The sequence below is a fragment of the Carassius carassius genome, chromosome 23 (genome assembly GCF_963082965.1).
Source record: "Carassius carassius chromosome 23, fCarCar2.1, whole genome shotgun sequence".
In the NCBI taxonomy this organism is placed as follows: Eukaryota; Metazoa; Chordata; class Actinopteri; order Cypriniformes; family Cyprinidae; genus Carassius; species Carassius carassius.
The window spans coordinates 24247863-24272514 of record NC_081777.1 but is presented as its reverse complement, the minus strand read 5'-3'; the positions used below and the strand labels follow the sequence as shown (position 1 = coordinate 24272514).

The window sequence follows — 24652 nt, the reverse complement described above, 5'->3', positions numbered from 1 at the left end:
AAAACAGCACGGGAAAAAGAGTGTAAAAAAATACTGCACAGAAAGAATAACATAAAACACTTTAATCACTTGTTTTCTCGGAACGCGTGAAAGCAACAGCTTTAATTAAATACAAACTACAACTTCCATTTCATCCTCAAATTCGTCCGTTTCCGCGTTCGTCTGGACGCAACGCGCCGGAAGGCGTGTGTGCACTGCGTCTCCGCCGTCGATGCAAACGAAGTAAGAGGCACCGAGAGTCAAAGCTAAAATCCGCATTCAAGACAAGATGGCAGGGTTGCCCCGCAGGATCATTAAGGTAACCGTGAATTGAGACACACTACGCATTTTTAGTCAGTCTTTTTTAATCATAATACCACGAAATCCTCAAATAGCATTGAAACTATCAGCCAAAGAGAAGCGACAGCTGGCTTAGCGTTCGGCACTCTGTTTGTTAGCCACTTCCGTTTCGGTACATTCACTCGTCTCCCGAATATGGGTGGGTTAAAAATACATCCACCGCTGTGAAAAACGGCGAAGAGCCTGTGTCTTATTCATTACAATTTGCAACCCAAAATTAAAAACCCAACTGATTTCACAATAACTGAAGTGTAAATGGTCAGAGAGGCACGCTCGCGGTCATTCATTGCTTGCGCTCGAGCTGTTGTGTGTGATTTTGCGAGCTAACAGCTCCTGGGACGCTAGCTAGGCGTTAAACTTGGTAAAATGATCGAATTTAAGAAGTCACACAATTATTTCCCCTAACGATTTCACTTATAGACACTCGTATATATGTTTTCCTACATGCAGGATGATTATCTGGAAATTAAGGATACGATTATAAGCAAAACAGTTCGGCTCGGTCGCTTCCTTCAGGCTAGGGAAGCTGTTGCGTTGCTTCTGCTGCTAAATGAGCTAATGACTGCAGGCCCCAAAACAGCTGTAATGCCAAATAAAATACAAGAAGAGATAATTAAATAATACATTAATTGAAGAACGGAACATCCGCATGTTTATTCTCCCGGAATAATTAAACGTCTAACGCTGAATTAAAGGGACCGTTCACCAATAAATCAGATTTAACTCGTCATCGTCACCCTTGTGCATTTTCAAACCAAAAACAAAAGTTGTATGTCATTCTGGAACACTAAAGGAAATATTAGACAAAATGAAAGGCTCAGTCTCCATTCACTTTCATTTTATAGAAAAAATGCAGTTAAGGTAAATGGGGACTTGAGCTGTCAGTGTCTGATAATCCTAATTATCTCCTTATGTGTTCCACAAAAGAATGTGATAATTTTTGGAACAACATAAAAGCAAATAACAACAGGGTATTTTTTTTCTTTTAATTTAATATTTTTAAATAACTTTACAGTGAACAGATTTGCGGTTAGGGAAATAACACAAGTGGCTTCCTCCTGATAATATCTCAACTCTGAATGCATGTTTCCTCATATTAAAGATAGAAATTAGAGCTGTCTCTAGTGCATCCCTGTGCCTCTGTACTTTTTGGGCATATGTGGGTACTTCTGCTAATATGTAGTACAGTGGTTCCCAAACCTGTTCTGGAGGACCCCCTGCCCTGCACATTGTGTATGTCTCCCTTATCAGACACACCCAGTTTAGTTCTCTAGTTCGAGTTGATGAGTGAAATCAGGTGAGATAAGGGAGACATACACAATGTGCGTGGGGTCATCCAGGACTGGTTTGGAAACCACTGATATAGTAATTTGCACCCATACATTTTTTGGTCTCAGGGAGGATACTGTTAATAAAAAAAAAATTGCATCTATAAATGTATACTTCCTCAGTTTGGAAGGGAAATTAACTGACTAATGTGCGTTGGAGGGCTGTTAATGCACCCTTAATGTCGCCCAAGCATGAGACCATGACAGGCAGCCCCTCTCTTGTCTGTTTGCTCTGCATGGTTTTGTCTGTGGGTTAGCTGAAAAAATGTGAGGAATTTCATTCTGAATACAATGGATATGTTAAGTTAACTGAGATAACAGTAAAAACATGGGGATAACATGTATATGGCTGTGTTTGGAGTTAGAATTAAATATTGTTTATTCAGCACAGTCTAGACATGTGCCGGCATTTGATAATGCAATATATTATGGTAATGAATATGCACAATATTGTTATCGTGGGCACTTCTAAATACAGTGAATAATTATATATTACAAATTATTCCAAATTTGGAATGCATTTTAAGAATACAAACCCATTGGAAACCCCATTAATACAGCAGTTGCACTACTTTCTAAAATATACTTAAATATCCATTCAGATTTGTGTATTCGCTATGATGTTACATTTCAATACTGTGATAAAAGCATGAGCAATTAATCGCAACAGGAAAATTTGATACCGGCATATCCCTAGCACAGACACATTAAACTAAACTGATCAAAAGTAACCAAATCAAAAATGTTTATAATATTGCTATAGAGCGGTTTTTTTTTTTCAGGGTTATAAAAATATCTCTTGCTAGTTTTGTCCAGTTAAACAACTGGAAATTCTTGTAGAAGATTCTTGTTTTACAGGTTCATCATTACTTAGCCCTTTGGACTTGGTTACAGGACAGGTGTGGTAGCTTTTGGGTATAGGATTGTGACACTGAGATTGTAATATCCACGTTTTGGCACAAGTTCTCAGATGCCAAGTAGACAATCTTTCAGGTGTAGTAGAGTACAGCAGTTCTCGGATGAACGACGTCTCCTGACTCCACGCATTCCAAGGGTCATATCAGATTCTCATTAGTCATATATGGGTGAGAGTTTCCACAGGGCTTTAAGGTTCAGCCCCGTGTCTCTCTCATAGGATGCAAAGTGTCTGGATCTGGTTTTAGTGACTGTCAGTTTAACCCTTGAAGACTTGAAGATGCCAGGTACTATATACAATGACTACATTATTCTAGGTCCAATTTTTACATGCTGAGAGTGTTCTAGAGGTAGCCACAAAAGCCCAAACTCTGTAAAAGTATGAATTATCAAATTAGTTTTCAGCTTTGCCATCACATAAATATTTTTTAACACGTCTTCAAATAGAAAATAGTTTTTTCTTTTTATTGTAGTAATATTTTCAACATTATTACAGTACTTTTGGGCAAATAAATGCAGTCTTAATGAATTCCAGGTGACTTTGAAAATCAAAATTACCCGGCATTACTTGGGTTAAATTCATGTGCACACCTTTGAGATATAATACCATGATAGTATTATGCTAATTTTCATCAAGCAGTGCGAGCTACAGGATGGTGTAAAGGCTGATTATGTAATAAGAACTGTGATTTGATATTGAAATTGCCAGGCACTGTATTTTTTTTATGTCGTGCAAAGAGAGTGTTTACTGAAAACATTGTGAGTGCCTAACCAGCAGTTTTTTTGGTGATGTTTGTGACTTGGATGATATTTACATTAAACCACTTTTCTTATTTAAGATACATTGACTTTCAGGAAACCTTTCATGGTTCAATTATTTGTGCCTCGTAGCATACAAAACTCTGGGGTCAGTAAGTTTGTTTTAAAATGTTTTTGAAAGAAGTCTCTTATGCTTACCATGGCTGATTTTATTTGATAAAAAATACAGGAAAAAAATAAAATTGTGGATATGTTTTAAGTTTTATATTACTTTTTCTAATTTAATTTATTTTAAAATGGAATTTATTTCTGTGATGTCAGAGCTGAATTTTTAGATGCAAGTTTTAGATAAATAGAAAGTTCAAAAGAACAGCATTTATTTAAAAAATAATTATGTAACATTAGCAACAGTAACTTTACAGTCTTTACTGTCCCTTTTCATCATTATATTGCACCTTTGCTGAATAAAAGTATTAATTTCTAGCAAAAAAATAAATATATATATAAATATAAATAATATATATCAAAAATAAAATGCAGAAGAATTCCACAGGGATGGAACAAGTATTCACAAAGTTTATATGTTCAAATAATTTGATAAATACTTTTGTCTACCAATAAGAATTTAGGGATTTCATCTCCAGTTTTCACATTTTGCCATCTTTAAATTAATTCTGCAATCTGTGCGGGAAGTCTGTCTAGTCTTGGTCATACTGAGCTCTAATTTAAAAAATCTCAGATTTTAAGATTATTAATGGCCTATCAGTCCTGTATCACCTAGCCATACAGGTTTGTTTGCCATTGTTATGTGCTGTTGATGTAGGACAGTTAGTCTTCGTTACATGAACATTCATTTCAGTAACACAAAACTGTTGTCACTGTGCACATTAAATGTTTCTTTCTGCTGATTTGTTTACTCCGATGTATTCGACTGTCTCAGTACCAGTGCTTTGGCTAATTGCTAATTTACCGAGTGTGTAAATTCTGGATGTTCCAGTCTAATTGATCCTGTTTCCATTTGTCTGTGTGTGTGTAGGAAACACAGCGTTTGTTGGCAGAGCCGGTGCCAGGTATTAAGGCAGAGCCAGATGAGGGGAACGCTCGCTACTTCCATGTGGTCATCGCCGGACCTCAAGACTCCCCCTTCGAGGGAGGAACTTTTAAACTTGAACTCTTTCTTCCTGAAGAATATCCCATGGCAGCTCCGAAAGTACGCTTCATGACCAAAATATATCACCCCAATGTAGACAAGCTGGGAAGAATATGTCTAGATATTTTGAAAGGTGAGAGAGTGTTTTATTTCATCTTCTAAAACTAAACACATCATGCTGATTTTAGTCATCTTGACCTAAGCACTAATGTCATTAGTGCTTAATGCTTAAATTCTGCTATTATGGAACACATGCTTTCTTCAGACATGGAACAAAACGTGATTCATCATTTTATCTGCCATTAAAATGGCAACATTTCTCTTTTGAGGTTAATCAGATGATCACTAGAAGTTTCATTATTTAGGTATCACATCTTAAAGGATCTGTTTTTTATATTTCACCTGCTGTGACTTCAAACACATCATGTATTTTTACATACATTACCGTTTAAAAGGTGGTGTTAGTAAGACTTTTCTTTTATTTAGAAATATATTACTTGCTGCATTTATTCAGCTAGGATGTGTGGCATAGTGACTGTAAAGAAATTTTATGAAGAGATATTTCTTGGTCACCAAATTCGATTTTCAAATAATTTCTAAAAGATCATGTGACACTGAAGACTGGAGTAATGACTGATAAAATCTGCTTTTCCATCCCAGGAATAAATGACATTTAAAAATGTAAATTTGAATTTAAATTACATTTCATAAGATTACTGAAATTTTTTACTTTTGAAAAATGTGTGTGTGTGTAAGATATGGAAGATATGATTTGGTTGTGAGTTTCTGTGTGATGGTGAAAATTCAATAGATGAAGCTAAAAATGAGCTCGAAATAACCTTTGTTCTCAGTTCATTCATTCCTCAGTGTGAATGCTAGACTATATATATTTACAGTAATTATATTATAAATTATATTATACAGTAATATAAATTATATTATGTTTGTGTTTGTATCTGACAGTGTTTGCTCATATTGAGAGAAAACAGAAAATGGGAGAAGCAAAAGTTTTCTGAAGCAAAACACGTACTAGAAACACATTTAACATTTTTATCCAAATAATTCCTTGCTACATAATATTTTATTATTTATATCTTTTTCATTTCTGTAGCCTGTCACAGTATTAACATAACAGTAGACAGTAAAAATGATAAATAATATCTTTTTTTCCCCCTTCACCCGTGGTTGAAATAGGCAATAAAATGTGCTTATAAAATGGAGAAATTAGGATTTTGTCCCTTGAGTAGTCTGTGGGAGAAAAATGAATATGAGTTATGATTTCTGGGAAAAGACTCATTTTATCTTTACCTTAGAGGAATGGCAGTTTGAGTCTATGAAACTTTATAGCTCACTTACCTAACATGCATATAGTGTGAAAGATTTGCCCATTTAATCTTTTTTGGAAGATTGAGGATCTCAGATCACACTTTTGACCCCACAGAGAATGATCTCTCTGCTCGACTGTCCAGGGGTGCACATATGGAAGCTAGCAGCTACTTTTCTGCTAATGCTCTTTCTCTTGTTTATCTCTCTTAATGGCATGATGTCTCACAGATAAGTGGTCTCCAGCCTTGCAGATCCGCACAGTGCTGCTATCAATCCAGGCATTACTAAGCGCTCCCAACCCTGATGATCCTCTAGCAAACGACGTCGCAGAGCAGTGGAAGTCTAATGAAGCTCAAGCCATAGAGACAGGTGGGGGCTGGTGAAAAAATAAAGATCATTCTTGAGTTTGTCTTATGATTCTGCCTTCTCTCAGTTCTGAGAAAATATCGCAAAATATAATCTTGCAATTCTGGGAAAAACTTGTGTAATGAGTGTAACTCAAAATTCTGAGAAAAGTCAATGACGGGTTATAAACTCAGACTTGCAAGATGTATACTTGGAATTACAAGATAGAAAGTTATAATTGCAAGATATATATTAGAATTCTAAATACATCTCGCAACTTTTTTTTTTTTGACAACAGAATAAAAAATAAAAAGGTTAACTTTTTTAATGTTCCATGCAAGTTCCATTCCCCAGGAACACACATACTGGTAAAAAAAAAAATGTGTAGCCTGAATGCACTGTAAGTCACTTTGGATAAAAGCGTCTGCTAAATGCATAAATGAAAATGTAAACATGTAACTATTCTGAGTTTTTTTTAAATCTTTTTTTTAATATATTGTGAGAAAAGCCCGAATTCTGCATTACCTTTTAATTTTTTTTATTCCATGGTGGAAAGGGGCTTCCATACAATTCTAAACCTTAATGACTTGACTTCTGCAGAACACACAATATTTTAAATATTTGTCAAAATATGGAATGAATAATGGATATTGCTAATATTTATTTGTTTGTTTGTTCTAAATTCCCTTAAATCTGAGGTTTTTCAGAGGGTGTTCAATAAGCTTTAAGAGCTTTAAGAGGCCAGTGGTAGTCTCTGTGTCCCAGAGGCTTTAATCCATAATAATACTCTTGCGAAATCATTCTTATCTCATGTAGCTGCCTTCAAAGTACATTGTTTTGCTGTTGCTAATTGCTTTTTACTGTTAGTCATAATGAATTGGAAAAATCAACACCCTTTCTGTTTATACAGCTGGAGCTGAAGTCAGCTTTGTGCTGAAGATACCATGTCATTTATCTGTACATGGATTTAAGTATAAGAGAAAACACTTCCGGGTATATTAACTCTGCATTTGTTTGTCTTTTTCAGCCCGAACATGGACCAGGCTTTATGCCGGAAACAATATTGAAGTCTAAAAATGTAGGTGGGGAGACAAAAAGAGAGAGAGAGAGAAAAAGAGGAAGTCAAGATTGAAAACAACTCCATGTTCTGCCAAGACCTATTCATTTTCATTTAAAGGACACAGTCTTAGGAAACAAAAAATCATGATAAACTGTAAAGAATATATTAAGACAAAAGTAAAAAAAACTTCAGGCGATTTGTGATTTAAATGCACATTAGTATAAAAGTCTTTGTCCTGATTCACTGCTGTTGAAATGCATGGGCAGATGATCTACTCATACGGCTTTTTTCACAGTGGTTGAGGAGGTAGCCGCAGACTTCTGCTATGAAGCGTGCATTAAAACTGTCCGTTTTTTTTTTTTTTTTTTTGGAAAGGGGTTAACTCTTTATTTCTTTTAAACTATTTTCTTCTCATTGCTTTATTTTATTTTATTATTATTGTTAATGAGGAGCAGCAGACTAGCCCCCATTTAGAGCGCCCTTCTTTCAAACTGCAGACGTACCCTGATAGAAAACCTAGCAAAAAAGTGTAAGTTCAGTACAACAGAAAAGAGACGCCAGATTTTACATCACATGCAAACAGTAATTTCACCAGGGAAATGGTTCAACTGGAAAGTCCTTCCACCATCACAGAAACCGATAAAGATGTAAACCCTAATGTAGACTTAATTTATGTTTTGGACTACGGGCAAGATATAGCTATAGAGTGAACGGAGATTTTGCGTAATATTTCTTTTAGTATAACAATTCTGTTAATGTATCCGGTTTTAGTGTTTTGTTTTATCCGTCTTGCCATCGCTGTACTAATTGCACTCTTGAAACTCCATCATTGCGTGCTTTTTTTTTTGTGTCCATCACAGTCCAGTGCATCAAGATTCATTTGTCTGTTTCTTCCCTTAAGCATTTATTTTGAAACGCCATTGTTGCAGGGGAGGGCTGGAGACGAATGATGAATAGTGAGGTTTTAGTAAAGGGGCGAGGGGTGGGAATGTTTGCAGAAACATTGCAAAAGATCAATAAAGCCTTTGTCTCAATTCCCACGATTGGTCTTTTGTTAAAACATCTATTTCAACTGTGTTTGTAAGTTCCTGCTTTCTATAGAAAGGGGAAAAAGATCCTGCTTTTTAAAATGTGATGAGAACAGTCCACACACATATTTCTGTTCTTTTTGTAAATAAAAATCTGTTGATTAATAAGAAATATTTATGGTGGTGGTTTTATTACATTTTCAAGAATGACTAACACGTTAAATGCCCTTTTGTTTTTCCATGTCTGCTGTTTTCCTGCCTTTCAGAAACCATTCATATGCTGGAGAAAATATTAGTCACAGCATAATGTTTACCATTACTCTAAAACAACCTGTGGTCAGTTTTAAAGATTTATTTCACTTAAACAAGTACCCTATTAAGTTATGAAGATTGCTGTTGTGTCTGTATAGGTGATGTCTGCGTCATTAAACTTTATCAACTGTTTTACGATTTGTGGCTAAGTCAGTGTTTTCCATTTTGTGATTATTTCGTGAATCGGTTCTTTTAAGTGATTCGGTTCTTTGACTCGCCGGAACTAGTTAAAACAGTTCGACGATTATTAATCTTGCACGTTTTAGTAATCTGATTTGTGTTGTTAAATTAATAAACGATCAAATGGTAAACGTTTTCAGTACGTTTTATTTGTATCATTCTTCCTCCTTCGACTATTAAAGCAACTTTTTCACTAGTTTGGTCAAATCGTTGATTCACTCTTCGAGTCGAATCTGTCAGGGAAAAAAAAACTGGTTTGCAGACAATAAGTCGGTGAGGTATTGATTCGAGAACATCAACCTCAAAGACTTAAAATAATGAAGAAGACTTGAAATAATTTTTTTTTTTAATCTCTTTTTGCACTCAAATAATTGCATTTATTCAGGGTACCAGCAGATGGCGCCAGTACAACACCACAATCTCTGTTATAACTCGGCAGCGTGGCTTTGGTCTCTAGTGTTACTTTGAGTCAATAACTGTTGACATTTGTATATAAAGTATAGCGATGCAGACTTGTTTAATTCTACCCTCTTCTAACGCTCGTGAATCAATTTCCTCTTTTGTCTGGCGGCTGGGATGATGTCTCATTCATATTATCAAAAAGGGAAACGCCTATCTGTTGATAGCATCTTGGGTTTATAACGCAGATCCTCTTGCAGCTGATTTAAAGCGACTGCGCAGAGCTGGAGAGCCGCAGCAGAGGAGTGTTCACACAGCACCAACCAGCCACCATGCTCAAGACGAGAACACCACAACTCCCAGTTTCCGCTGTCAAGAGAGGAATTATGTCTTCAACGTGAGGCGCTTCTTATAAATGCAAACTGCATGATCAGCCTGGAAAATCTAGGACGACTTTCAGCTCTTGGCCTGAAAGGCAGTTGCGTTGCGCTTAGGATCCAAAAACTAGGCAACCGAGAACACTTGTATTCTTGTTTTGTTCGGAGAAAACCCCACATGATGAAATTTAAGCCAAATCAGACAAGGACATATGACGGAGAGGGCTTCAAAAAACGAGCAGCCTGTCTGTGTTTCAAGAACGATCGGGAGGACGAGGTAAAGCTGAGATAAGTGCAGATGTGGTTGGTGCTTTACGTGTAGTAGCCTACTACTACTACCACCGTCGCCTTCAGAGACGTCAGAAATAGATATTGCAAGCCATTTTTTAATTGTATTTCTTGTTACTAACTATATATTTTACAATACAATGACTATTCCTTTAATTAATGTTAGCCAACCAGTAATGACTACTCATTGGATGCTTATCTGGTGACACTTTACAATAAGGTCCCGTTAATTAAACGTAGTTAGCCTAATAACTTCTTTGTTAGTTGACTGAAGTTAACATTTGGAACCATCCAACAGTGACAACAAGTCAACTCAATTAAGTTAATAGTCCCTAAGTAGTGACTTGTAACTATTCCAATGCAACATTGCCATTGATTGTTATATGTATCTGTGGCAGGTATTATACTGTCTTCTGACCTAATCCAGTTTAATAATAACTATTCAATATGCTATTGCTATTTATTAGTTACTGATATATTTAAATCGTATCCATTCCTGTTTTACTCGTACTTATACTATACTTATTTAATTTCCTATTAAATTAAATTCTATTAAAAAAATGAATACATGCTTGTAGTACTATAAAAGCGGAGTATGTTAAAGTAACTAATGATATAAAAAATAAAGTTAATGTTAATTTCAAGACTTACTAATACAATTTTCAAAATCAAAAGTTGTATCTGCTCATATTTAATTGATGTGAGCTTTCATAAGCTATCATTTACTTACCTAATAGAAAATTATTGTAAAGTGTATAAGTATACCTAAATAAGTAATGATAACATAAATGCTATTCATTTTTAAGGACAGAATGTTAAAATGGCTTGCCATATTTAATCCTTTTTAACTCCCTAAAGTAAATACGTACTGTACACCCAAGTAAAATCACAATGATAAGACTCTTATGGGTGGTTCTCACGACCGCTAATTCATGATTCATGTCTAGAATTGTATGACTCTGCATGGAGGACTGATGGGAGGTGTTATAATTGTGATCAATGAGATCAGCTCACTAAAATCCAGCAGTGAGCTTTACTCCTAAATAATGACAGCTGTTCTCAACAGGAAGCAACTGACCTTCTGCTTAAGACATAATTTCTCATCCAGATCATATCTCACAGACTAGTTGTTACCCATTCTCCAATTGAATGTTTTCATGGTTTTTGCGGTTTAAGGTATTTGTATACTGTTTTGTAGTCTATATGAGAGAGAGAATAAACACAATGTTCTTTATTTATTTATTTTGCCTAATTTTTAAAAAAATGTACTGCATCAGCCAATGCTCGTGTGAGATTTAGTTTTCAGCTAGTTTGATTGGTCTGCCACAGGTTTGGTAAGTATTTATTAAAACACATATTCAGTTGAAACTGTATGTAGTTTATAGAGGCTCTATTTAGTGCGTACTAACTAAGGGTTTTGTGATTGTTTGACAGTCAATTTATATAACTTCATGCATTGGGTGTTCAAAATATCAAGAGGATAGTTACAAAGGAGAAAAAGTAATTTCCCAAAATGTAATTGCTTATAGAATTTACTCACCCTCATGTAGTTCTAAACCATGATTTTAGAATGGAACACAAAATAAAATACAATTTCTTTTCGACCTAATTTAAAGTCTCCCGTTGAGAATTCTTAAAGAGCATTTACTATGAAATTGATCACCCGTAACATTTTGCGACCTCCTTGAAAGTAGGTTCTGCTAAGACTAAAAATACTGTTTATTATGAAATGTGTCAGTCACAGCCGAGGTGTTCTTGACTTCTGAGATGAGGGCTTGACTTGATGTGGGTAGTGCACTCAGAAATTACAGGAAAATGCTGTTATATACACAAACACTCCCCCACAGATGTCTTCTTTTCCTTAAATGAACTTAAACTTGATCAAACTACCAAGTCAGTGTATTTTTAATTAAGAAGTACCACTAGAGCTTTTGAAGTCTGATTACATAAGACATGCTGAGGCATGGGTGCTTCGGACTCTGAATATTCCGCATTGCAACAGGACCTGGTCTCCCAGGTCTCTCCTCCATGTGATTAGCACTGAGAGGGGGAGGAGAGGAGGTAAGTTACACTGTGTTCTGAGGCTCCAAGTGACCTATCAGCAGCAATTTATAGAACCAGAATGACAGAACTCACTGTCCCCTGATGGACTCCTTTTCCCACTTTTTATCTTTTTCTGTCTTATTGATTCAGTCGGTTGCAGTTTTGCAGTTTTTTTTTTATCCATCTGTTTGGGGAGAATTGTACTTCTTTTGTGTGTATTTCTATTGACTCATTCTAATGATGAATGATCATTTTAATAGTTGAGTAAAGGAGCTCAGTCTACTGTGGACGTCAGTACATTCCTGTCATAGCGACAGCTAGGCCGAGTACAGGCGACAACATTGCACATCCTCGAGAAGTGCACTAACTGTGGTCCGTCAGCTCGTCTGCTGTTTGTGCTCCTGTCCTACAGCAAGACCTCACAAAGACATAATAATAGCTGAATCTTCAAATTTTTCTAAGAAAGTGAAGAGGGTACTTTGCTTTTCTCAAGCTCACTGCTATTATGTTCTGGTTGGTGTTTTGGGTGGTTGTGAGGGCATTTGCACATTTTCTGAAGAAAGTGCAAAACAAAATGGTAAGATGTTGATATACAGTTGTTAATTTGTTTTAATTGGTTTGTGAATCAGTATCTGCATATCTGCAACATATGAGTGTATATATATATATATATATATATATATATATATATATATATATATATATATATATATATATATATATATATATATATATATATATACACACACACACAAATCCATATAGAAGCCATCAAAACTAATAAAGAGCAATAATATGTGACCCTGGACCGCAAAACCAGTTTATAATCGAAATTTTGATTTATACAACATCTGAAAGCTGGATACATAAGCTTTCCATTGATGTATGGTTTATTAGGATCGGTCAATATTTGGCCGAGATACAACTATTTGAAAACCTGGAATCTGAGGGTGCAAAAAAATCTAAATACTGAGAAGATCGCCTTTGAAGTAGTCCAAATGAATTCTTAGCAAAGCATATTACTGATCAAAAATTATGTTTTGATATATTTACAGTAGGGAATTTACAAAATATCTTCTTGGAACATTATCTTTACTTAATATCCTAATGATTTTTTGCATTAAAAGAAAAATCAATAATTTGGACCCATACAATGTTTTTTTTTTTTTTTTTGGCTATTGCTAAAAATATACCCCAGCAACTTAAGACAAGTCTAATGACAAGTCTCGGTTAGCCTAGCAAGGTTTTTATACACATACACACGCACATACTATATACAAGATTGTATCTACATACAATATGTTTGTGTGTGTGTGTGTGTGTGTGTATATATATATAATTGCATAATGTGCTGCAGCAATAGAACACTACAAGAATACACTATTTCAAACACAGCCGATGATAAATCTGTGGGATTTTTCATTGAAACAATGTAACATAAACATGGCTGGTTGATTTTTTTTTTTATGTGGTTCTCTTGAGAGTGTGGTTTACATATTTATTTACAATCAGAAAGAATATTTCTGGTACGGTGCTTCTGAAAAATGTGTTGGGTGTGCTTTTGGTTTGAGCCACTGTCATTCTCTCGCCCACTTATGACTTGTATTGAATGTGGTGGCTTTGCTTGTTTTAGTCTTCGGATGGAGTTGTCCTAAACAAAAGTAGATTTTATAACTCTAGCTATTGTTTAAGTGTACAAACATTTATGTTAGCGATAAGCTGTAACTTCAGGTCTACCACAAGGACCACATTCGCCTCAGGGACTTTATTGCAGTTTTTGAATTGTCAAGCTGGTTTGATAACAATAATGCCAGAGTAGTGCTGGAGTAGTCATAGCAACGATGATCCTGTTAAATGTGAACATGATACAGTGGAATGAACCTGAACAATGACCCTTAAAACAAACCAGAACGAAGCGGCACTCAGTTGCGTGCTGTACGTGACTGATTTTAAGCCATAAGCGTTTCCTCCTTTGGCTTGTGAGCTTTAACTTTCAAACTTGCAAATGAAGTGAAAGGTTGAATCTTCTGACTACATGCTGTTATGCTCGTTAAGTTATTTTAGCCTGGCATTAGCTTCTCTGGTACACTAGCAACTGGAAGGTCACAGGTTCGATTCCCAGGAACACACGTGTCAATCCACTGTAAGAAGTTTCACAGTATTTGTGAACTAATCTATAAATAGTTTCACAGACTCTCCTGATACCTCAAAAACAGCTCTGACCCTGATGCCTATTGTGACTGGAAGACAGCCACTGTTTGCTGGGGCGAAAAGATTTGCGCTCTCTTCAGTCGTGTTTATGAAGATGGGGCCACACGTGCCCCACAGACTCATGCTGGGATTTAACATGTACTTCATCTTGAGTGTCAGTGGGACGCTGAACTGGGTCAGTGTGTCAGCAGATGCTCAGGACTGTGAAGGATTGGAGTAATAAAGCTTATTAATCCTTGTTTAATGGAGAAAAAGTGTGATTAATATATTAGACCATTGTTTAGGGAATGTTATTCAAAAGAATGTGCTGAGTTTTTTATGGTATAAGACATAAAAACGGTTATCTATTTGTTTTGGCTTTCAGACAGTCCTTGAGTCAGAATGTTTTCTTTATCTTTGATTTTGAACGTCATTAGCTGGAAGACTGATCTATGAACAGTAGGGTTGTGTAACGTTTTAGAACGGGATTAAAAATGCTTTTAAATTTAATTCAGATTAAATCAGGAATATTAAAGTTTAATAAAACTAAAAAACTTTATTAAACATTTCAGTTATTTTTTCAGTCATTTTATTAAGCATTTTATTTCAGTTAAACTTGATGTAATAAAATAACTTAAACTGAAATAATGTAGAATTTTTTTAAAAACAAATTATAATAAAAATAACAAAAACAAAATTAATAGACTTGAATACAAATAAAATATAATTAAATGTATTAATGGAAACTATACATTGACATTTTAAATTAAACGTTTAATTTATCATTTTTGAATTTACCCATAAATGTTGTCACATAACTTTTTAGTAAATTAAATATTTATATATATTTATATTTGAAATGCCGACTGTAGGAATGCAAGCTGTGGTCATTTAATTTATGAATTTCATTATTTGTTTAATTTATATACATATTCTCTAAAATGTACATACATTTATGAATTTATCTTTTTTTAATACCATAACTCATAACTATATATATATATAATTTGATGTCACTTAATATTTGTATAACAGTATTGAACTTTATTTAATATAACAAACACACATCTTATAATGTAGACAACTCTTTCAAAACAGTAGTGCTGCCAGAAGTGTTATCCTTGTGGTTTATTAATTTATCAGTTCCAAGGACAACTGTATCAAAATAATTATTGAAATGGCCATATTACTTTCCATATCACATTGCCAAATATTGACTGCTTACTGGAATGAAAGTGCACTAAATTGCTAAAAATAAAGGTGAACAACCTTAATGCAACCTTAATTTTTAAAAAACCTTAATGCTCTATATTATGTTGGTGTATTTTTATGTTTGTATTCTTTAACAACTCACTTGAACCTGCATTAGTAGGCATATTAGGTTTTCCCAAATTAATGCAATGACTGAGCACTGTGAAGGCTGAACCTGTGAGATTTCTCCACATCTCATGGTCACCTGGTCCAGCCGCAGCTGTTTTTGCTCCCACAACTCATATTCCAAAGCAGCGCTTGACTCTCAGCAGACAGAATCTGTCACTATGGCTGAGGCAGCTGTTGCCGGTAGTTTATTTATAAGAAGTGATTCCACAGATATACGATTGCCTTCTAAAAGAGTGACCGCATTCACTAAGAGGAATGCAATGGAATCGCAGTAGCTACTAGCTCATTATAGAAGTAGAAATGCAGTCATAATTAATATAGAATTCAGTAAAATATTGCATTTGCTCTATTAACATTTCTGTAAGTGATCAAGCTTGTAATTATCTGTCAGAACTACCACCTAACAACCGCCCAGAAAAACCTAGGTGCATTGTGGTTTATTTGCAAAGAGAAGAATGCACATGCATGTGTTGTGGTATTGTTATGAAATTGTAGAATGAAGTTGTTATTTTTGTTTTCGTTGCACACAAAAAATATTTTCGTAGCTTTATAAAGTTAAGGTTGAGCCATTAATGTTACATGGATTATTTTAACGATGTCCTAACTGCTTCTGGGCCTTGAACGTGGTAGTTACATTGCTGTCTTTGCAGGGTTAGAAAGCTTTCGGATTTCATCAAAAATATCTTAATTTGTGTTTTGAAGATGAACGAAGGTCTTGCGGGTTTGAAACGACATGGTGGTGAGCAATTAATGACAGAATTAAAATTTTTGGGTGAATTATCCTTTTGATATACCAGTGGCTCCTGATGATATATTGACGTCTTATCAATAAAATAGTTGGTCTGTGCAAGAAACTGAACATTGTTTACAACATTGTTTCCCGTAAACTATAGCCTTACCAAGAATTATCAATCCAAGAAGTCTGATTCTTTTCAGTGAACTGGTTCGAATAAACATATAAAACAGATCGTTCCAGCCCTTGATTCTGATTGATTGAGGTGCGTTCGAAGCTGTAAATTATACCACAAATATACATCTTTGTTTACCTCTTTGTGTTGCTCGGCAACCACTTTGTTGGAACCACAACTCTTTCTGAGGAACTACATTGTTTGGTGAAAGAATACTGTTAAACCGTTAGATCTTCAGAATGTTGTTTTTGTGTGTGTGTGTGTGTGTTCCACAGAAATAAAATCATACAGTAAACGATGTCAGAAATGGTTTTGGTGGGATCACTTTAAAGGGGCCATATGATACTTTTATTTAAAGATCATTATTTTGTGTATTTGGTGTAACAGAATATGTTGACATGCTTTAATGTTTTAATGTTGCAGTCTGCTCTGATTGGCCAACTGACCCAGTGCATTGCGATTGAGCGAACACCGCAAACACTCGTTGGAAATGTAACGCCCCTTTCCATAATTGCGAGCTTCGTCTTTTAAAATAAATTTAAAGACAGTTAATAATGTTATTAGTTTTGCTATCAGTTCAAGGCCTAAAGGGGAACAGAGTGGCGTGACAGACACCGTGATGAAGCCCGTATGTGTTTGCAGTACACAAGCCACGGACGGTTAAAACAGCTGACTCCACTGTGTGACCCTGTCTCTCTCATTCTCTCTGACACACACACACGCAATGCGCAAAACTCCACATTTGAACATTCAATAGCAAATACTTAAACTAATAACAAATCATACTTTCAGTAGAAGTGCCAGATTGTCCCAGCAAAGTCAGAATAACCTCCTCTCCTAGGTTCACGAAACGGTTGTTCATAAAATGCGTTGCTGTTTTACTGTAAGTAATCTTAAGGATTCCTAAATGCATCTACTTTCAGAAGTCCCAATAAAGTGCTTTTGCTTTTGCCTTGATGCACATAGCATCTCCCTGACATGGCTGCGGTTACTGAAACCACACCTTCTTTCTTTGCGAGAATGGGCAGCATTACGCAAATATTTACATAGTGATGTAGACATGTGGGGGCGTGTTTGAACGACACATTTTAGAAGGACATGGCAGAGTCTTAACTTTGATAAAGAATATCTCTTTGGATTTGAGACTTTAGTCTTTGCAACTCTACAGATCTTCTTCATACACCAAGAGCTTGTAACACTCCAAAGAGAAAGGAAAAATTGAAATTGCATCATATGAAATGAGTTCAACATTTCTTCAAGAATGCCAGGAAAGTTTATCAGATGGAGGGTACTTTTGCAGATTGATGTACTGTGAGCAGTATCAGGTTAGACTCAGTTACATAATCAAGATGTTCTGACAAAGTGTTGATGAGCATTTGGATTTGGTCTATCTGAATAGGCTCTGTTTGTGAATATGTGTGTGGCAGGTGTTGCTTGTTAGCAGCAGTCGACATCCAGATCAGTGGATCGTTCCAGGAGGAGGGATGGAGCCGGAAGAGGAACCTGGAGGAGCCGCGGTTCGAGAGGTCTATGAGGAGGTAAGCTCTTTTTTTTTTTTTTTTTTGGCTTCTACCTGTTCCTAAGAAACAAGGCTGAATGAACCTCTAAGACCTCAACACTGTTGCAACATCATTTATAATAATAAGAAATGTGTCTTGAAAACCAAATCACCATATTAGAATGACTTATGAAGGATCTTGTGATACACTGAAGACATAAAAAAATGGTACCAACTCCAAACTCTTGAATGGTAATGTATATTTAACATTAGCAAGGAATACTGTGTAATGTAATATGAGAACAACATTCATTAATATAAGAATTATTATTTTAGTAATTTTGCACGAATCAGGTTTAATTAATACATGTAGGAATCACAAGAGGTTTATCATGGAGTATTAGTAAAATTACATTTTTTCTTATCTTCACTGGTTTACTGGTTGCATCATCAGGTGGTCTGTTGGGTAATGCTGGTTCCTCTGGCTTTTGAGGGGCTGTTGACCTTGAGACCTTGCTCATGTTTAAGTGAGTTATGGGTTGCAGCTGTCCCATATCTTGTCACCAGGATTTTCTTGCTTTGCACCATGCATACTGCTTATTGCATACTTAACAGTATATTTTACTACTGTATGTGCTGTGTACTATTTTTAAAAAAGAAATATGTAACACTGTATAGCAAGCTGCAAACAGTCATCATCTCTGTAAGCCAATTTTCAATTCAGTTGTAGAAAAATGTCTAAAAGAAAAATATGGTGTAATATTAGAGGAATAGTGTAGTGAGTTCGTAGGAGGAAAGGAAGATGACAAGGGGTCGGATGGACTGCTGACAACGTTTTTAATAAAATAAATAAAGTAATTGTTACAAACACCAGTTGTTGATCGTTTCCGCCCAAACCACTCACTTACCGTTCCCTTATTCTCTCTCCCGCTGCAGACTTCGCTAAACCACGCCCCCCCTGCCACAAATAGTTGTCCCAAAAATGACAATCCTGTCAAATTCCTAATGCTGTTCCAAACGTGCATTGCTTTCTTTCTTATGTGTATTATAAAAGAAGGTAATTTACGGACAAAAACTATAATATTTGGATGAACTATCTATTTAATATTAAAAAACTAACGAGTAAGCTCAATTATCTATGTTTATCTTTTAAAATGTGTTTTATGCAATTAAATTATCCATACAAAGGCCGTTAAATCCTCTCATCCACACTGCATTCCATTCCGTTTTGCCAACACTTTTGACTCAACTGTTACAGATACCGGTATGAGAACTATGGTTATGTGATACCACCACCACCACCACCCTATAGATTCGTTGTCATTCACAATATGCGCTTGGTCCCGTTTTCTGTCATCTTCAATTTAAGCGGCTTCGCTAAATGAATCTTTTCATGTCTATCTCAGCTAATGGTTATGTTGTTGGTTTCAAGGATGGGCTGTGTCATGACATTGAAGGGCCGTTGTAGAGGTTGCCAAGAGGGTAATTTGTTGACAGCTGTGAAGCATTGCAGCGACATTTAGAAACCGTGTCCTGTTACCGTTGGCCTCGTTTGTCTGAAATGTACATGTCCCAGAGGTTCAAGAGTCACGGTGTTTGGACGCTTGCGGTTGCCCATTTTAAATGCATTTAATTACTGCAGTCAGTGTTGTTTTTTATTTAGTTTTTTCAAGTAAAATTAATTCTGGTACCCAAAACCAATTTACAGTAGAGCTGTACTGTACTGCATCTGACTGTATAATAAAATTAAACAGCCAGGTTGTGAGGTTTTCTTTTAATAACATGTTGAATTCTACTCAATCATTTCAAATCGAATGGTCCAGGTTTTAAATTTCAGTTGCATAATGGCATAACACAAAAAAAAAACCCTGCACATCTAAGCCATATTTGGCCCATTTTTCCATTTTATCCTTCATGCACTAGACTTTATTTTTACTTCGAGGGATTTATTTGTTACATAATGGTTTAAAAGGTGTAACTCAAGCTATTCAAGTGTTAGGGAGACCCTGGAGGAGACCATAAACCTGTCTGTGAATTACGGCATGCACTCATGGGACCCAAACTACTACCCCTAGGGGCTTTGCCAGGGGTGGGATGTCCCAAAGAGCTCGCCGTTTTTTTTAAAACAGGCCACTTATGAGAAGAACCCTGCCATTTTTTTTATGTTTGTTTAAAGGATAACCTAAAAAATGTATTGTGTCAAGTTAAATTAATGTAGACTGGCCATAAAAATGACATTTGACCTCATAAAATGTTTAAATTTGGTCCTTTTCCGGGTGACAGAATGAAAGTAGCTTTTTGTTTTTAGGGTTTGTCTAGGGCCATGCACATGTCATCTGACTGTGTCAGATGAGGATACCCAGAGATGACAGAAACACGCTCAGGGTGTTGTAAATAGACAAAATCTCTCATACTCCCTGAAATCGCCCCCTGTTGTTTGTCAGTTCCAATTGTGAGCCGTTGTATCAACCCAGTTTGCGGGGTAAGCTCGGGCTGGTTGTGGCATTATGCAGTGTCTGAATGAAGACATGATGTTCCCTTGTGAGCATCATGTTGTCCGGGAATCTCCTGTGTTATGGAAACATGCAGCTCTGGTCTCCCGGATCAGTGAGCAGGGGCTAATGTGTCAGCACCGGCTGGTACGCTTCCAGAAATTCGGTGTGTTCATCTTCTTGTTAAGCTGCTGTTAACACTGATAGACTCATACTGCAGCTTATGTCATAGCCGAAGTAATTTCCTTTTTAAAGTGCCTTAACCCCAACAAGCATCATGTATAAATTTTGATGTTAGTGTGGCCTGTTAGAAGGAACGGAATTTGAGTGCTTGTTAAGTTGTTGTTTTTGTAAAAAATATATTTCTGTATGACCATATTTAAAACTGAAAGGTCTCTCTAATGCTTTTTCTGTGTCTGTTCCTGCTTAAACAGGCTGGTGTGAGGGGCACCCTTGGTAGGCTACTGGGGGTGTTTGAGGTAAGACTGCCAAACTGCCTTATATAAAGTAAGACGTTACTTCAGCACGTCACTGATACTGTACTTCAATAAACAAGACTTTATTTCATAAACATTTATAAATATCTTATCTTCACACCTTCTCAGTGCATGTTTTACTGTGTTTCACACATTGTGTGGCTGTGTGATAACTTTATATCTCTCATTCTGTACAGCAGAATCAGGACAGCAAGCATCGGACCTACGTGTATGTGCTTACTGTTACAGAGACACTGGAAGACTGGGAGGACTCGGTCAACATTGGTAAGTTGAGTAAGTTATGTGTATAAACAGTTCAGTTAGTCAATTGGGTTTACTTCGTAACTCCTCCAAGTGATTCAGATTTACTAAAAAGAGCCAGACTGAAAGAGTCATTCGCTTGTGAATCGGATCAGACCGGTTGCACTGTATGATTTTGATTCACTAAATAGAAAGTACTCCAAAAAATCATCCATTCAGGAATGTGCTGTGTTTCAATTTGATCAAGGTATAACAACAGTGTGACTTTTTTGAAAGCCATTTTTAATAATTAAGTGGGATCTCAGCCATTGACTTTTTTATGGTAATTGAGTCCTCTAGAGAAGCTCACTTGTAACTTTACCAAAGCGACCTCTTCCCATGTCTGCAGTAAATCAACAGGGGACTTGTGTGCAAACAGCTTAGTCTGCTAACGGGACAGAATTTAAATAGTTTTAGAAGAGCTTATCATAACCAGCTGATTTCTTTTCCTAAGACACAACTGCTGATCTGTAAGCAGCTGTAAATATGGGGATTTATATAACAATTTTACTAAGCTATTACGGATAAAGAGCTGGCATGTGGATTAGCCCCTTAAAACCTTTTACTTACTGAACTTTTGTTGTCAGGAAGGATACACAATAATAACATTTGCCCACAGACAGCGCAATTCAAAACTTGCACTATTTGTAGATGGCCAGGAAAGAAAAAAAACAGGTAATCCTTCACTCCCAGCAGCCGTATAAATAGATCGAAGTTTGTTCACAGGGAGGCGTGCTGTTAGCAGGGGCACAGTTGTTTTCCAGTTAGCGTCACTACACTCCCCTATCGCTGGCCTCGCTCCGCCTGTACCATAGTTTCAGCTGCCAAATAGGGCATCATAACCTCAATACACAGAGAGGAAATGGGTTTACTCCACACAGAGCTGAGCAGCAAATGCAAAAAAAGGTCAATAGAGGGATTGTCAAAGTAATGACCTTTAACCTTCCTGCATATGACATATTTAAAAGTGCTTAAAGTGAATGTTTAAGTTTCAGCACTTTGTGAGGGACTGTTTTCAGGACTATAAATACAGTGGAATGTTGTCAGCCAGATGGTTGGGCAGCCAAACGTCTGACAAGTTCACAGTAAAGTTGACCTTGTGTACTGTATTTAAAATAAAGCTATACATTTTTTAAACCCAAGCAGCAATTGTAGTTAATAACAGTATGTTAGAAGTAAATGAAACTCTTGTGAGAACAAAATACATTTTCAGTCACCTCAGGCAATGGACAAAATGTAACAATACTCTTCGAAATAAAGGGGGATTTGTAGTAGTGCAAAAGACAAACCAGTTTGGCTTCTCTCAAGAATCTTTCTTTCTTAAAGGAATAGTTCACCCCAAAATTTGTATTTGTTGAAAGTGTACTCACCCTCAGGCCATCCAAGACATACACGGGTTTGTTTATTCATCAGGACTGATTTGGAGAATGGTATATGTTATGTTATGTTATGTTATGTTATGTTATCTTATGTCAATGGGTGCCATCAGAATGAGAGTCCAAACAGATGATAAAAGCATAATCCACAAGTAATCCACAGTCCATCAATTAAAGTCTTGTAAAGAGAAAAGCTGCATGTTTGTAAGAAACAAATCCATCAAGGCATTTTAACTTGAAACTTTTGCTACTAGCCAAAAAACATTAAAAAAAAAAAATAATCCATAATAATGCTTCCTCCAGTGAAAAGGAGGAAGTTTGCATCAAAATACACTGACTTGTTCTGTGCATAAATCTCTCCTTATTCAGACAAGATGACTTTTTCACTGGAGAAGGCAATTTTATAGATAAAGGACATAATCAGGAAGCAACGGTTTGAAGTTAAAATGTCTTGATGGATGGAGCTTTTCACCTCACAAGGTGTTAATTGATGGACTGGAGTCGTGTGGATTACTTGTGGTTTATTGTGTTGTTTTTAATCCGCTGTTTGAACTCTCATTCTGACGGCACCCATTCACTACAGAGGATCCAATGTGGAACAAAGGCATTCAATGGATGTTAAAAGTTTCCTTATGGAACCAATAAGGAAACTTTTTTTTTTTTAAGTGTACTATTGTTAATGCAAATGTTTTGTATTGGTTTTCAGTGTTGCAAGATGCTTAAATATATAACATTTTTTTCAGGTCGGAAGCGGAAATGGTTCAAAATCGACGAGGCGATCCATGTGCTACAATGCCACAAACCTGTCCACGCGGAGTATCTCCGCAAACTCACTCCTCGCTGCGGCCCCACGAATGGCAATGCTCAGGAGCCAGCGGACACGGACGATAACGCCCCCCTCCGCCAAACAGCCCCACATGACTGTGGACTACCCCATTTTCACAGATAGAACTGCCACCAGAGGGCATCGATGCAAGGGAAACTATCCTTGGACTGGAAAAGACAGTTTTGCATGTATAATTTCAATGTTTACTATTTGAACCTCTTTTTTAAGTGTAGAAATCAAAGGCTTGTTGAACACTTTTCATTTGTAAACATGCATTTCAGCCTAAACAAGGAAGTTATTTGAAGATTGTGATGTTAAGTATTAAGCACAGATTAACGGAGATGCTTGCCATGATGTACATTTGGAAATATTATTTTACAGATGGCTTTAGGTGGAGGAACACACATGAGGGATGTGCCAAGGTTTGATTGTTTTTTAGAATGGATAACTAGGATGCTCTTTTGAAATGCTGTCTATATTTATATCTAATAGATAACTAGGCATATTTGTTAGACATTGGGTATATACAAATTCTTGTTAAAGAACCAAATAATAATAATAATAATAATAAAAAACATCAAATCATGAATTATAGAATATGTAAATAGTCTAAAAGAAGATTTGGGCTGCTTTTGATTATATTAGATGCCTTCATCACAGATATCTACCTGTAATATAGGTTTAACATGCTGTGAAGTTGAAGGTATATTCAAAGTTTGGTCTTAAATGTGAATTTGCTACATTAAACGGTGCAATCTGATTGGCCTTCTTTCTTTTTGCACATAAAGGTTTAATTTTCCATCTCCTGTAAGGCAGAAGAACTACTTTTGAGCCACTGGCTCTTTAATTTGGTAAAACATTAGAAAAAATATGCTCCTGGTGTCATTGGTCCATGAAAGACTATGGAATGCAATGCGGTTTATATTGCCTGAAGTGATATTCTGAATATTTCAGAAAAAGAGAAGGCAAAATGCCCAATGTTAACCCTAATCTATCTTGTCAAAACAGTGTTTTCTAAAGGCCACAGAAATGCAATACAATTGCATTGTCATTATATTAATAATTCTCCCAGCAATAACTGAAATAGCTGAAGAGGAATTTTATTTAATGTTGCATACTACTTTATTCAACTGGGGACTGTTCCATAATGAACTTTATGTGGAATTTACTGAATGGGATGGAATATGTTGCCAAACTGTTTTATTAAGACTGTAAATGGTAAACAAGCATACTTATCTTTCCTCAGAGGAAAGATTGCATGCTAGGTTGTAAATATGTTTTAATATTAAAAATGTCAGCTCTGCTTCAGTAGTTTATTTAGTCCCAAAGTTTGTTTTAGTCAGGATAAAAGAAATGC

The 24652-nt window shown here is 36.0% G+C and overlaps 2 protein-coding genes across 4 annotated transcripts; both read left to right on the top strand.

The window, feature by feature from the left end:
* Nucleotides 1-139: 139 nt before the first annotated feature.
* Nucleotides 140-7263, top strand: LOC132101600 (ubiquitin-conjugating enzyme E2 N). The gene is made up of 4 exons (XM_059506666.1): nt 140-298; nt 4378-4624; nt 6046-6186; nt 7190-7263. The coding sequence occupies exons 1-4, from the start codon at nt 269-271 to the stop codon at nt 7234-7236; spliced, it is 465 nt and encodes a 154-aa protein (XP_059362649.1). The 5' UTR covers nt 140-268; the 3' UTR covers nt 7237-7263.
* Nucleotides 7264-9267: 2004 nt separating this feature from the next.
* nudt4a (nudix (nucleoside diphosphate linked moiety X)-type motif 4a) lies at nt 9268-23540 on the top strand. Of its 3 annotated transcripts, none has more exons than XM_059506662.1 (5): nt 9268-9795; nt 17755-17865; nt 20752-20796; nt 20994-21078; nt 23213-23540. In XM_059506662.1, exons 1-5 carry the CDS (start codon nt 9568-9570, stop codon nt 23416-23418), a joined length of 675 nt encoding a protein of 224 aa, XP_059362645.1. In that variant the 5' UTR covers nt 9268-9567; the 3' UTR covers nt 23419-23540. The 3 variants fall into 3 exon arrangements, with proteins under 3 accessions (XP_059362645.1, XP_059362644.1, XP_059362648.1); XM_059506661.1 differs by having other exon boundaries at nt 9269-9795; nt 20991-21078; XM_059506665.1 differs by lacking the exon at nt 9268-9795 and adding an exon at nt 17218-17652 and having other exon boundaries at nt 20991-21078.
* The last annotated feature ends 1112 nt before the right edge of the window (nt 23541-24652 follow it).

Bases quoted from the DNA above. Each gene is read 5' to 3' on its own strand.
- LOC132101600 (XM_059506666.1), top strand. From the start codon at position 269: ATGGCAGGGTTGCCCCGCAGGATCATTAAG. The intron at 4,625-6,045 runs GTGAGAGAGTGT...GATGTCTCACAG, and splicing joins ATGTCTAGATATTTTGAAAG to ATAAGTGGTCTCCAGCCTTG. The intron at 6,187-7,189 runs GTGGGGGCTGGT...TGTCTTTTTCAG, and splicing joins AGCTCAAGCCATAGAGACAG to CCCGAACATGGACCAGGCTT.
- nudt4a (XM_059506661.1), top strand. From the start codon at position 9,568: ATGATCAGCCTGGAAAATCTAGGACGACTTTCAGCTCTTGGCCTGAAA. The intron at 17,866-20,751 runs GTAAGCTCTTTT...CTGCTTAAACAG, and splicing joins TTCGAGAGGTCTATGAGGAG to GCTGGTGTGAGGGGCACCCT. The intron at 20,797-20,990 runs GTAAGACTGCCA...CATTCTGTACAG, and splicing joins GGCTACTGGGGGTGTTTGAG to CAGAATCAGGACAGCAAGCA.